The 14,882-nt window shown below is 42.6% G+C and overlaps 1 protein-coding gene across 3 annotated transcripts in view; it reads left to right on the top strand.

The window, feature by feature from the left end:
- Window positions 1-13,409, top strand: part of SIPA1L2 (signal induced proliferation associated 1 like 2) — a 348,073-nt gene extending 334,664 nt beyond the window's left edge. For all 3 annotated transcript variants that reach the window (XM_083176266.1, XM_083176268.1, XM_083176267.1), the window contains 2 exons: window positions 1,047-1,128; window positions 11,706-13,409. In XM_083176266.1, coding sequence (XP_083032392.1) covers window positions 1,047-1,128; window positions 11,706-11,852 — 229 coding nt within the window. In that variant the 3' untranslated portion in view covers window positions 11,853-13,409. The remainder of the gene's footprint in view (window positions 1-1,046; window positions 1,129-11,705) is intronic.
- Window positions 13,410-14,882: the final 1,473 nt, after the last annotated feature.

Raw genomic sequence — 14,882 nt, 5'->3', positions numbered from 1 at the left:
TTAATACTTTCATTGCAAAATGGCTCAAATAATCTAGGGGTAGATTTATTAAGCTTGGTAAAGTGATAAAGTGTCTGGTTTTTAACACTGGCCAATCAGCTCCTACCTGTCATTTTTTAAACCAAGCCTGTAACTTCACAGTTAGACAGAACAGACACTTTATGACTTCACCGAGCTTAATAAATCTGCCCCTAGTTTCTTATTTCTTATTGCTGCCTATCATGGCTATTAAAATTTTTTTTTTTTTTTTGGGGGGGGGGGGGGGGCTATTTATCAATGTGGACATTCTGGGATGGCTTCTTGACAGGCAACTATCTCCTGTGTTGGACACTTAATAAATGGATATAATACTTAGATTTGAGGAAATAGACATACAGAACCGTGTTTCTGTAAGTCCAACAGGGCCAAGGTCCTTAATAAACAGGGTCCTTATTGCTGTAACTAAACTGGGTTGAAATGTATATATTTTTATAAACTCTTTTTATTGTTTTTTGAAGATTGTGGCAGTTAACAATAATCGGAAAACATTACAATTTAAATAGTAATGAAAGCATATAATTACAATATACATAATGAACATAGAAAATTTGAGAAACTGGTGATCCATGTAATGGCTATCGTTATCATAGAGAGAAAAAATTACAAATAGTCTCTAAATTGTGAAAATATTAGGAATAATTGCAAGCAATATTTATAAATATGTTGAGCCTTTTAAACTTTTATTATAAAGTCAGTACCAGTTTATCAGGGGGAAAATAAGTGGAGAGTAAGTGGGGGGAAGAAGGGGTGAAATGTAATAGGATGACAGACTCAGAAAGTGAGAGACTTGGTAAGAAATCTCCAGTTTTATTAAAGCGGCAATCATTTACACTGCAAAACCAGTTTGATTTTGAAGTGTAGTTGACGTCTGGGAAGGGGATAAAAGAGGGCCGGACTGTTGAAATTTTTTTATTGAAGGATATACATGTTTCAGTAAAAAACAAGCACAACAATTGTCATTAAATACTCCTTTTTTTGTTTTTGTTTCTTTAATATATATGTTCCAGACAGAGCACCCCATCCACACTCACAGGCAAAGTAAACCAGCTGGAAGTGATTCTGAGAAAGCTACAAACAGACCTGCTCAAAGTAAGCACATTTACATTTCAGCAATGCAAATATCTTCATTATGTTTTAAGCTGGTCACACACTTTAAGGTTACGGATGATCCTGGCGACCGTGTGGGATGCTGGCCGAACTCTGAGATTTTTTGTTTTTTAATTTACCAGGCATAGATTTTCCTTGTAAATGACTGCCTATTTATAAAATACCTCTAAGTTTGGCCGTTATGGCGCATGGTCGCTGGACTTGCACTATATGACACGCCGCGCTATCTGTCCAAACATCAAACTAGTTGACAGATTGGGATACAAATCTGGTATTGTTTGGGAGCAAATCACAGTCATCCATTTGCTCCAAAGCCCCGGAAAAGAGGCAGAAGCAGCCATTCAGACAAGTCGATTGTATTATTCATTTGTTGTAATCAATTTGTCTGATACAACTGGTTTTGTCCTTTTTTCTGGCTTTTGGGAGCAAATCATCCATTGTCATTTGCTTTTATACATCACCAGAGAAAACAAAAACCATATTGAGTATTATTGGAAATGCGCAGCAGCTGGTGCTCTTCTACCAGATGATGAATGTGTACCATATTTTCCAATAAAATCCTTTGACGGTTTTTTTTGTTTTATATGGCTCAGAAAATAAATTGAAACAAAATTATTTTAGAATATGCATATATTATTTAGTACACAATACTGCCTCTTCATTGGCATGGATACCTGTTGTATTGATGTCTGTTGTTTTACAGTAGATATGCCTAACAGTATTGTTCGTTTCTGATGTATGAGCGATACCTTGCATTTTGTTGTGTAATAAAATATAAATCAGGGCTCATTCTGAATTGAGAGCAAAGTTAAAAAAAAAGCAAATAGCTTTGCACCTGAACTGACTTTTTAATGTAAGGGGTGTACATACATGTATTTATATTTGGCATGCAGAGTAAATACTGTCCGCATTTGTATGTTGCCCACAAATAATGGACATTATTATTTTTACACTGCAATTTAGATTTGAGCTAGGACAACTGCCTGTGAAATCTAAATCTCTGCATAATTTAAATTTGCCCCGCATGCAGGGTAACATGGGTTGTCCATGTGTAAAGTTTTAATGTTTTTTATTTTGCTTTCTTCCCCACTCAACATTATTTAAACAGAGCCCATTATGAAATAGTCCCACTAGTCCATATTTTGGGACCAGTGGGAATAAGCGGACACCAACCAGGAGGTGTTGCAGGTGATACATACCTAAAAGTGAGCGAATCCTGGTGCCAGTGGTAGGAGGTTGGGAGTAGGGGTTCCAGGTGCTGGTGTAGGATCCTTGTGGAATAAGCCATTTCAGGTGTTGGTGTAAGAGCCTGGGGATGGCAGCAGATTTTTCTCTACCTCCGCCCACCTGCTGCCACAACCCGCACCTCCGTACTCACCCCCACTACTAGCATATACTGTGAGAGGCTGGCGGCAAGCAGGAGATTTCAACTGAATAGGGTGGTCACTGATTAGTGCCATACCAGACAAGTATGGAGGAGCACAGAACAAACTCAACAATCACGGAGTAGAAGAGGAGCATCTGTGGGATGTTGTCTTCAGTTGCCTAAGGAAGAACAACCTCTGCTGCACTTTCTGGACAGTGGCATCAGTGTTTGTCCCCATTAAAAGTTTGGAGATTGTAGTCCCTAGGAACTTTAAGGAGTCCATTAGCGACACCACACTGCCAGCAATTCTTAACCCATCGACTTCTTCCTAAAGTTTACTCAACAGTATGGGTTGAGCTCTCGGGTTGTTGCTGCTGCACCACTGGGTCAACAGTCCATTTCCCTTCTGTAGGCCAATTTGTCCCAATTCTTAATGAGGCCGATGACAGTGGTGCCGTCCGCAAATTTTATGGTCTGAGATGCAGCCATTGGTGTACAGAGAGAAGAGCAGGAGTGAGATAACACATCCCTCTTCAACTCTTGTCTTCCTGTAGTTGTAAATGTTTGAATTGGGCTGTCTTAAGTCTTTTTCTGATGCTAATACTAATGTAACAGTAATGCAGTGTCCATTCTATAAGCTATTCATTTCTACAGTGGCACTGCGTGTTTCTCAGAAATGCATGAATTAATTGTCATATATTGTCGGCTGCACATCATGCTGCAAATCACATCCCATAGGTGCTCTATTCGATTGAGTTCTGGTGACTGTTTTTGACATTGAAGTACACTATTTATAGACAATTTACAGTGAGAATTAACCAATAAAATATACTGCATGCTGTTTCGGCTCTGCCCGTAATTCTGCCAATTAAATTGCTGAGAAGGTCACTGACTGTTAGGCCCCTTATCTACTAGCACTGTGTATCATAAAAAACCCAAGTGCAAATGCATATGTAAATGCTCATTGCTTATGCATCCAGTAAGTGTTTGATATGCAGCTGACATGCTGTTGCTATTCACTTGACTTCACATGTGTTTGAAAATGCATTGTCAGTTCAAGCGGTACAGAGCTTTCATTTCACTAGTTTCATCCTTTTGTTTTGGGTTTACAGCCTAAAAATGGAGTTAAAATCTATATAGATATTGGTGTATGCATGCATGCATGCATGCATACATACATACATACATACATACATACATACATAAATACATAAATGCATACTTAAATTAATAAACAAATTAAATATTCTGCAGCATGTCCCCCGTCCCCTAAATAATTAGGTTGGGGCAAAGAGGAGGATAAGGGTTAGGCTGTGTGAGGGGTGGTTAAAGCTAGACTGCAGGAGGGATGATTAGAATGGGTGCCGGATGACGCTCTGAAAGTCGGGATTCCGACAGTCAGTATATTAACATCAGACTCTGGACTATTAAATGCCCAACAATCGGGATCCTGACTGACAAGAGCTATTCTCCCTTGGGGGGTCCATGAGCCCCATAGAGGTAGAATAGAATCTGTGCCCTCAGCAGAGTGAGTACAGTGTGCCTGCTTGCAGCGAGCGCAGCAAGCCCGTAAGGAGCATCTTGGTGCTCGCACCCCTGTTGGAGTTCCGGTGGTCGGAATTCCAATTTTGGAATCATGACTTTTAAGCGTCATACCACACCCATTTTGATTAGAGTCAGAATACTCACCTTGATCCATTTGCATTCTGACCATTGACATTCCGCTGTTGGGATTCTGAATTGCTGGCCAAATACGCCAGGAAAATACACTTCATTTTCCTGGCGTATTTGGCTTTAGCCTGCACGGATCAGTCAGATCCCCCTGGGACTTGGAGAACCACAAGTCCCAGCATGAGGGGCATTAAAGGGCCCGTTGGAACTTGTAGTTCCACAGTAATAGAAATAGTTAAATAAACACACTGACACATGAAAATATCTTTAATACATATATATATACTGATATACATACTGATACTTACCTATCTAGAGCCCATAGGTAGGTCCCCGTCCATCGGTACTGGGGTCCGTGAGTCCTGTGGTCTGGGAGTCCTGGGGTTCGGTGTCCGTAGAAATTCTTTTGGGGACCTGTGGAAGTAAATTCTACTTACCAAGGTCCTCCGGCGTAGATCGTCCTCTTGGTTCCGAGAAATTTGCTAGGCGGCCAATAGAATCATTCGGGGGAGAGGCGCTGAATATGAAACTTCAGCAGCTCTCCGTCAGTGCGATGGTTTTGGGTTTTGCGCTTTGGTATTTTAACCAAGATCCCTGAACTCCGGTGGAACCAAGAGGACCGATCTATGTCGGAGGACCTTGGTAAGTAGAATTTACTTCCGCAGGTCCCGAAAAGGATTTCTACGGACACCGGACCCCAGGACACCCAGACCAATGGACGGGGACCTACCTACGGCCTCAAGATAGGTAAGTATCAGTATATATGGGCTATGTATGTATTAAAACTTTATTTTTCATGTGTGTCAGTGTGTTTATTTAACTATTTCTATTACTGTAAAACTACAAGTTCCAGTGGGCCCTTTAATGCCCAGCATGCAGGGACTTGTGGTTCTCCAAGTCCCAGCATGCGGGGGAGGCTTGCTGGGACTCATAGTGCCACAGTATTAGACAATAGCTTTTAGTTCTATTTTTTTACCACTTTCATCACCCCGGTACCCTACGCCCAGGGGTAGCGGGGACACCAGGCTTCAGCCTGGGCAGGTAAGTTCTGGAGGGGGGGACCCCTTCTTTGGGGGGTCCCCACTCCCCCAGGACCTCTGCCCAGGCTGACTGGTCAGTAGGGTTAATATTTTGCCCACAGGACCTTATATAATAAGTGTCCCCCGGCTGTGACATTACCCTGCTGGCTGGTTGGGCCTGGGGTTTGTTCTTAAAATACAGGGGACCCCTATTAATTTTGTCCCCCGTATTTTGGGAACCAGACCCGGCCCTGGGGCTGGTTTTAAAAAATCAGCGGGTACTTGTGTAGTTTCACGGCGGTTTGTACGCTCGGCAAACTATCTGAAATAAACTAACTTAACTCCATGCCAACATGGATAGTTCATACCCCCACTATCCATGTTGGCATGGAGTTGATTTTAGATTGGCGTGGCGAGCGTAGCCAGCCACTGAGCCCGCAGCGTGGGCGAGCGAAGCGAGCCCCGCAAGGGGACTCAGACGCACGGTGCCATGCTGGCCCCGTGAAACTACACAAGTACCAATCAGCGGATCCCTACGCTAAATTTACCCACCAATTTTTCCCTGAGCCTGGTGCTGGTTACGGCCAGTGGAGGGGGACCCCATGCCGTTTTTATTTATTTATTTATTTTTCTTTATTTTTTACACACTGCAGCCTGCACGGATCTGACTGATCCGTGCAGACTGCCTATACGAATTTGTTTTAGCGGCCGTATATACGGCCGCTAATACGAATTAATACAAAATAATACGCCATCGGGGATTACAAAGTATTTGACTGCTTTGTAAATTTTCCTCCGGAATACGAATTTGCATATGGCTAAAATAGCCGTATGCATTCTTATTCATTCGTATTAAGAATACAAATGCGAAAAATCGTATTTGTATTCTTCATAAATTTCCCCCTGTATGTTTATAATAGGCATACAATAAATTATATACAAAATAAATAATAAAAAACAATGACCTAAAAAGTGAAAATCACGTGTACTACAGGATTTTTATTTATACCATTTTGGAATGCTGTCTGTTACTAGAACATAGGCCGGGCTCGGTACCTTTCCACAAATTGTGGCCTTATCATCTATAGCTGGGTGCCGGATAAGACAACCTTTACTAGATGGGAATCCATGAAAAAACTCAGTATACTAGAGCAGACTCTAAATAATGCATTGCATATTAGACTGGGTACCATAAAAGCAAAGGAGATAATGGTGCTCTCTAATTGTGTATATGAAATTTGTAGTTCTTGGAGCAAGATCTTTCTTAGTCTTCTTTATGCACTTAACATCACTTATGGTGTGTACACACGGGGGCGATATGGCTTCCGATGTTGCCAATATAGTGCACATCGGAAGCCATATCGCAAGCCGATTGTGTACTTTGTAGGGCTTGCGAGCCCGATGCGCTGCCGATGCGTGCTCCCGAGTGAGCGCAAATTGACAGCGACATAGTGAGGGCAGCCAAGACTATATAGTGCAGATCTGCACTATATAGTCTTTGTGCCTTTATACTTACATAGCTCCGGCGGCCAGAGGGGCTTCTCCTGGGGCTGCAGGGCTGATGCGCAGTGACCCGGAAGTCCGCCGTATAGGCTTCCGGGTCACTGCAGAGGTCTGTTGGTGTGGCCACTGATGTATGCGGCGGGGGGAAGCTGTTCCTGTGCCGCGACCCCTGCCATCTGTGCCCCTGTCTCCTGTGACAGGTATCGGTACTGCCCTCTTCACTCCTTCATGCCGTGGAATGGATCATACAGTATATGTTTGTACCTAAGTTGTGATATTTATTTACTTTTTTGGGGGGCCCTGCTAATAGATGTTTAACATAAACATCCATTCGCAGCCTGTGGGTGAACACCCACATCATTCAATAGTCGCTGACCATCAAATGATGTGGAACGGGCACGCATATCTAAGTGACTCTCAGGTCACTCAGACTTGCGTACACCCTCAGGAGGAAGTGGGCGGGCAGCTGACATCCGGTGATGTCAGCTGACCGCCCTCGGCAATGACGTCATGGCCGATTACCATGGAAATGGCCAGTGTTTACATGGGAACACCCATGAAACAATGGGTGTGCCCATGGGTGCGACTAACCCCCCACGCCCCCCGGCCCCAGCCTTGGGTGCATGCACCCAGCAAACAAACTGTTCGCCGTGGATGCACGCACCCTGCATCTGCACATGCGCAGAAATGCATCTACGCTTGTGCAGACCAACGGACCCCTTGCGAACTAAGGGGTCCGAACGAACGGATCTGAATAAGGTCCATAGTTTTTTTTATATAAAATCAAATATTTAAAAAGGTATTCTTCACCTATTTGAAAATACTTAGCCAGTTAAATAGTTAAGACAAAAAAAAAAAAAAAATTGACATACCCAGGATTCAAACCGATCACCTGTTATATTGTTTACTGATGGAGCTATTTGCTCCTACATATGAATCATGAGAACTACTGTATATGAAGCTACATGTGATTGTCAGAGAAATAATCAGCATTGTGACTGAGCAGATATATGTAGTGTGTGGCTGTACACTACATAGATCTGCTTGTATCCGGATGTTAGGTCGACACAATATGGTCCACGTGAAAATTGTCGGCATGGCTACGGTTGTCATATGCAGAGGTCGAATTGAGATTTTTTTTTTTTCAGGGTTTTGTTACTTTTTCATACTATAATCCAGGTGGCGGGCAGAGGTAACAGAGCCAAGCACCTGGCCCAAAGCAATGCGAGTGAAGCCAGCCACACGGTACACTAAATGGTGGTCCGTGTGCTTAGGTATTAACATTTTCAGGTGCCACCTTTTTCATGTTGACCTTTTTTGGCACTGTCGACCTTGTGCAAATCAACCTTTTGGTGTTGACCTAGACTTTGTCGACCTAATATACCACACCCAGATCTGCTTAACTGCAATGGTTTCTAGTTAACAATTATAAGTAGATTCATATACTTAGGGGTAAATTTACTAAAATCGGATGGATACGAACCCACTCATTCATACCCATCTGATGTCAATTACGGCAAGGACCCAGAGTGCGTCAAATTAACAATCAGTCAAATGCAGATGATTTGCAGTATTTATAAACAAGGTCAGCCAAATTCGGCTGTATGAATTAATACATCATTGATAGAACTCAGCCGCATGTGGCCATAGAGTTCTATGAGATCGGCAAATTTACAGTCATTTACGAATGACAAGTAGACCATGCTTTTGGGTGGGACAGTCAGATCCGTGCTAGCTTCTCTGTGTAAAAAATAGATAAATAAATTATAAAACAATTAAAAAATCCAGCGTGGGGTAGCACCCCCCGCCCAGCAATTACCAGCCCCGGGCTCATTGAGCTGGTCCTGGTTGCAGAAATACAGGGGGGAAAGCTGGGGTCCCCCTGTATTTCTATAACCACCTCCAGGCTCATGGCCGATCTCTACTGGAGAAGAAGACAGGCCTATGGTGGACACTATAGGTAAGTATGTATGGGTGATTTTAGTATGTATTCAAGTTTTATTTTACTAGGTTTGCGTGTGTGTGATTTATTGGGACATTGTTTTTGTTGTAGAATTACATGACCCAATGGAACAATTAGGCACCGCATGCTGGGATTTGTGTTTCAGCAAGTCCCTGCATGCGGCGGAGGCTTGCTGGGACTTGTAGTTCCACAACAAAACCCAATTGATACTTTATTTTTAACACTTTACATGCCATCAACCAGGGGCCCTGGGGACAGCCCCAGGCTTCAGCCACAGGTTGATGCTTTGGCCGGGGGACCTTGTATAAAAAGTGTCCCCCAACTGTGGCATTAGACCTACTGGCTGTTTGAGCTTGGTGCTAGTTGCCAAAGTAAGGGGGACCCCTACTAATTTTGTCCCCCATATTTAGGGAAACAGGACCGGCTATGAGCCTGGTGCTGGTTATAGAAATACAGGGGGACCCCAGCCCCCCCCCCCCCCCTGTATTTCTGCAACAGGACCGGCTCAATGAAAATATGGCTGTACAATTGCCGTATTCTCAGTTCGTATTGGCGGCTCGCTCACGGACTATTCCATTCATACTGGGATCGGCCATTTACGTCCATTTACGGCCAACCTTAGTAAATTTGCAGACCTTAGAATCTGCAGACTTACTATGCAGGAGTAACTGAATGTGGTATAAAGAAGATAAGTGTCCAAAAACATTTAATTGGAGTATTCTGAAAGGTCTAAATCCTGCTCTGGCTACACATGTAAATCTTTATAACTGCACCTCAATGGCTTCAGTATACCCTGACATATCTTTATACTGTAGCTCTGTCCATTAAACTCCATTGAACTCTTTGTTATAAATGATCACTTCTTGAAGAGATTAAAATACTTTAGCTTAATCAGAATCAGAATCACTTTATTGCCAAGTATATCATATATATATATAGAGTAATGTGTCGAGTGCCGAGATTAGCGCAATGGGGTGAAATCGCTGAACTTCAACCTCTGAGTTTATAATGGAAGTAGCTTGGGGGAAAAAACTGTTGTAATGCTTGTATTTTAACCCTTTAAGTGCAAACGTGGCTGTGAGAAATCCTCAAATTATCCATTTAAAATGCAGGCGTTGTTCACAGCGACTGTTCTTTCTTTGGGTGCAAGATTTAACTAATCTTCAGTTAATTGACATGGATGTATTAGTATTTATTTAAAGTAAAAGAGCAGTCGCTCTATTTTTAGCGGATATTTGGAGGATTGCTCACAGCAATGTTGGCACTCAAAGAGCTAAGACCAAGCTCACTGTATTGTATCACCTTACATTAATGTACTCTGTAACTGGTACCATTTTCATATGTCTATTTACGTATTGTTGACATGCATTAATAAAAAGATGTCAAAGAGAATCACTTGAACAGTAAAGAATATAGCATGCATAAGTGCTGAAACACTCCTATGGGTCGCAAGTGTCAGAAAGGACTGATTAAGCTTTGAAGATCCAGCAATAGAATTTTGTCAAAAGTGTTAGGAAAAGCACGAGGAAAAGGAAGCCAGTGTGGTTTTGCTAAAGAAGTAGCAAGTATTATGGAATCAAAAAAGATGGCTTTTACGAACTATAAGCAGATGCAAATGAGGAATTTAGGAGACTGATAGGGAACTGTAATAAGATGATATGGGTAAGAATGCACCCATTTATATCCATTTGATCTTAATCACTGCAGGGAGTCCCTGGTCGGCTAATTTACAAACAGCCGAATTCAGCTGATTTGCCATTTTTATGAATGGCAATCTCAACCGAATTCAGCTTTACGAATGATAAGACCATTGATAGAGCTCAGCCATATATGGCCATAGAGTTCCATCAGATTGCCTAAATTTACAATAATTTGTAAGGCTGAATTTGGCTGCGAATTCAGCTTAAAATACAAATGGAAAATGCAACACATTTTCCATCCGTATTTAATGAAACATGCACGGATCAGTCCAATCCCTGCATGCTTCTCTGTGTAAAAAATAAGATTAAATAATAATTAAAAAAAACTACGGCATGGAGTCGTAGTCGCCCAACAAGTATAACCAGCCCCATTGGACCATTCCATGGACCATTCCTGGTTGAAAAATACAGGGAATAAAAAGAGTAGGGGGTCCCCCATATTTTTATACCCAGCACTGGAACCAACAGCCAGGGGACACATTACTTTGTAATATTACTTATTACAAAGCATTGCTCCCTGGATGGTGGGTGCCAGTTTGATAGTCCAAAAATGTGTAAAAATAAGAAAAAGTAAGTATTGGGTTCTGCTATGGAACTACATGTCCCAGCAAGCCTCCCCCACATGCAGGGATTTGGAGAACCGAAAGTCCCAGCATGCGGGGCATTAAGGGGCCTGCTGGGACTTGAAGATCTACAGCAAGAGCAATACCCAACTAAAAACACATACACACCTAATAAAGTATAACTTTATCACATACATATATACAAACATACATACATACATAGATACATACATACTCACCTAAGTAGGCATCCAGGGATTAATAAATCCCGCTGACCTGAACCATTGGCTTCTCCCTGACAATGAGGGGACATCAATAGGACTCCCCTCAGCCTATCAGCCGATAATGTACATGGCCTCAGGGCCGGATTAAGGCTGGTGGGGGCCCTGGGCAACAAATGTGTGGGGTCCCCCACCATTAACAATTTTTGTTGATATTAAAAAAATAAAAATTGTTCGGGAACATCGCGACCATCGGAACATTGCGACCATCGCAACATCCTTTTTTAGCAGCAGAAACAGCCCAGGTACACAGGGGGGCTTAGGGGAAGGTTAATTTACACTCCCCCACCGCGGCTGCTATTGTCTGCAGCCACTGGGACAGGGGTCCTACCGTGGCTGACCGATCAGCAATGATCCATACTATACTGAAATTAAATATATTGCTATTTTTTTCATCTTCCCATAAAAATTGTGTACATGTGAAACTAAATACTTTTGTTACGTTCTAGTTAAAATCTATGGTTACTTCCATTGTGCTATTTGTGTTTTTTAGGAAAAAGAAGACAAGGCAATGCTACAGGCTGAAGTGCATCATTTGCGCCAGTATAACATAAGACTTCAAGAGGAATCTCAAACAGCTTCATCCCAGCTGAGAAAATTCAGAGAGTGGTATTTCAGTTCAGCGGACAAGAAAACCTAACATCTTGACATACCATCGATTAATACATCAATAGGGAAAATGTAGTTGAACATGGCAATATAAACACAAGTGTTATTTATTTCAGGTAATAATTGTATCAATAGTCAGAAAAAGGTGAACTAACATGTCTGTAAATATCACCTCTGTTTACTAAAGGTGAGAATAAGAGCATAAAATATGAATGTAAAACTTGCTATCCTTGAGAGGTTTTAAAATGTAAAGCCTACCTCTCGTTCCGGAAGGGCACCTATGTTGCGACATACCGTGTGTTCTTTGAGAAAATGCTGAATAAAGTTTAGATAGTTGTGTTGTATACATATATACATACTGTAAACAATTTGCCAATATTGAATTAAATGGTGCTGTCAAATGTAAACCATACTGTACTAGCAATAATGAATATAAATATATGGTCTGTAAGCACATACTTGTAGTACAAATATAGTCTACACTTTTTGCTGATTAAGCTGAATCACAAGTTATTTAGTTGCTGAATGACGCAGTGCCTGGTAGCATTTTATATACAGTGTAGACAGATTGGGAGCTCTGTGCTCTACAGATAATAATTTGTACAGATGTTGTACTATTAATAAGAAAAGCAAACCGTATAGCTGGTTATTTATTTTGTGGAGATGTTTACTGTTGGCAAAGTAATTAAACAGATTTTCTGTATATAACTTTTTGAACACATATTGTGTTTAGAAGTCTTAAATTATTATTTAACATTAAACTATTTTTGTTGTTGTTTTGCTTCTTCAGTATTGACGATTTGAAATGACTGAGACACTGTTTCTCTGCTGTAGCAGGATTTACTGACACGATATCTACCAACCTGGCTCTACTAGCACACAGTTATTTTGTATGTTGGCATTTTTTACTGCCCGTTTCATGTGAGCACATATTTTATTTGTTTTCAGAAAAATTGTAGTTTTATGACAGAGAGTAGCGGTGTATTATTTGTATATAAAGCACTAGAATATGATGGACTTTAATTCGCACTGTTGTATGATGCAACACTTCACTGAAAAAAAAATAGATGTAACAGAAGCAATGATTAAAGGTTACTCTTGATTTTCATTGGTTGTCATTACCTATTTATTATAATTTTTAAGTCTAACAAAAATGTGAAGGGATAAAATAAGTAATTTAATGGCACTGGAGGGTAGTCTATTTGTTTCCTGGAAGGATTTTACAAATGATGATTAAAATTAAAATTGTCTAATGTGTTAAACAAGTTTTTGTATGTGCACATTTTGTTAGTCTCCATCAGATAAGGGTTTTCGGTACTCTTTACCTAGAACGGCGCCGCCGATCAAAATCGTGGTCATCGCGGGTAAAAATCGCGGTGATCGCGGTAATCGCGGGCATCGCGGGTAAAATTGGATGGTCGCGATGCCCGCGATGACCGCGATCACCGCGATTTTCCCATAGGAAACAATGTTAAAAAGCCTGATTGACCGCGATTTGACACTTAAATGCCTCAATGGACCCGATTTTGGAATATAAATCAATGTAAAATGGGCCACACAGCCCAAATAGGGCCAATGAACCGTTAAATGTCCCCCCAAATTTTTAACGCCACCCCACGATCCACGCCAACCCGAAGCGTGGCGAGCGCAGCAAGCCCGCGAGGGGCAGCGGTACGCGTCCTCCGACCTTTTCATGCCCTACTATCCACGTCGGCGTGGTGTGAGAATATAATAGTGTGGCGAGCGCAGCGAGCCACCGAGCCCGAAGCGTGGCGAGCGCAGCGAGCCCCGCGAGGGGACGCGGATACCTTCACAGGTAGACGCGTCCCCTCGCGGGCTTCACAGGTGTCCGGGTCGCCACGGACACCTGTGAAGCCCGCAAGGGGACGCGTCTACCTGTGAAGGTATCCGCGTCCCCTCGCGGGGCTCGCTGCGCTCGCCACGCTTCGGGCTCGGTGGCTCGCTGCGCTCGCCACACTATTATAGTCTCACACCATGCCGACGTGGATAGTAGGGCATGAAAAGGTCGGAGGACGCGTACCGCCGCCCCTCGCGGGCTCGCTGCGCTCGCCACGCTTCGGGTTGGCGTGGATCGTGGGGTGGCGTTAAAAATTTGGGGGGACATTTAAGGGTTAATGGGCTCTGTGGCCCATTTAACATTGATTCCTATGGCCAAATCGGGTTGATTGAGCCATTTAACACTAAAATCGGGTCCATCGCGACTTTTAACATTGTTCCCTATGGGAAATCGTGAGCATCGCGTCGCGGGCATCGCGGGTGCATTTATGTGCGGCCGCGACGCGACCGACACGATTTCCCTGTTTAACATTGGTTTCAATGGGAAATCGCGGGCATCGCGTCGGTCGCGTCGCCGCCATACATTAATGTACCCGCGATGCCCGCGACGGGCGCCGCACTAAGTAAAGAGTACCGGGTTTTCTATTCCAGTGCATCATGGTATCTAGAAAAAGTAATTTACACCTGATGTGGCATAACATGGGTTTATATGACTAAATTGCTTAGGTAAATCGGAAATCATTGGGATACAGCACCTGCTAGAAACTAAGGGCGTGATGCAGAGATGGACAGTGATGCCACCGCAGCTGGTAATGTGTGCCCAGTGACTGTGTGTAACTATGCAAATGTCACAGCTAGCCAAATTTGAGTTGGGACAACCACCTGCAGTGTGCATGTCCCCACAGCTGTGTAGGGAGATGCAGCACCCATCGCAGATCAGATAATTATCAAAGTTCTGAGTGGACAGGTCATGACACGCCTACTTGTGTTCCCCCACTTCCGGTAACTGCCCCATCAATCCCTGACTGTCAATCACATTGCATATAAATCCTCTCTGTGTACGCGGTCACAAGACCATTGCGGCAGAGTGCTGATAATCTCTGAATCAGGCCCTAAATTCTAACTTGTGCTTCTTGCACTTAAGCAGTATTAGGGTAAATGTCATTTTTACAATGTATTTATTAGTCATTCTTTTATTGCAGGTGGCTTTGAAATACTTAGACTGAATGCAATATTGTATGTGACAATTGCACCTTCAACAGTT

Source organism: Crinia signifera, chromosome 3 (genome assembly GCF_055691185.1).
Source record: "Crinia signifera chromosome 3, ASM5569118v1, whole genome shotgun sequence".
Taxonomy (NCBI): Eukaryota; Metazoa; Chordata; class Amphibia; order Anura; family Myobatrachidae; genus Crinia; species Crinia signifera.
The sequence above is the reverse complement of the archived record's forward strand: the minus strand, read 5'-3'. Positions and strand labels throughout refer to the sequence as shown.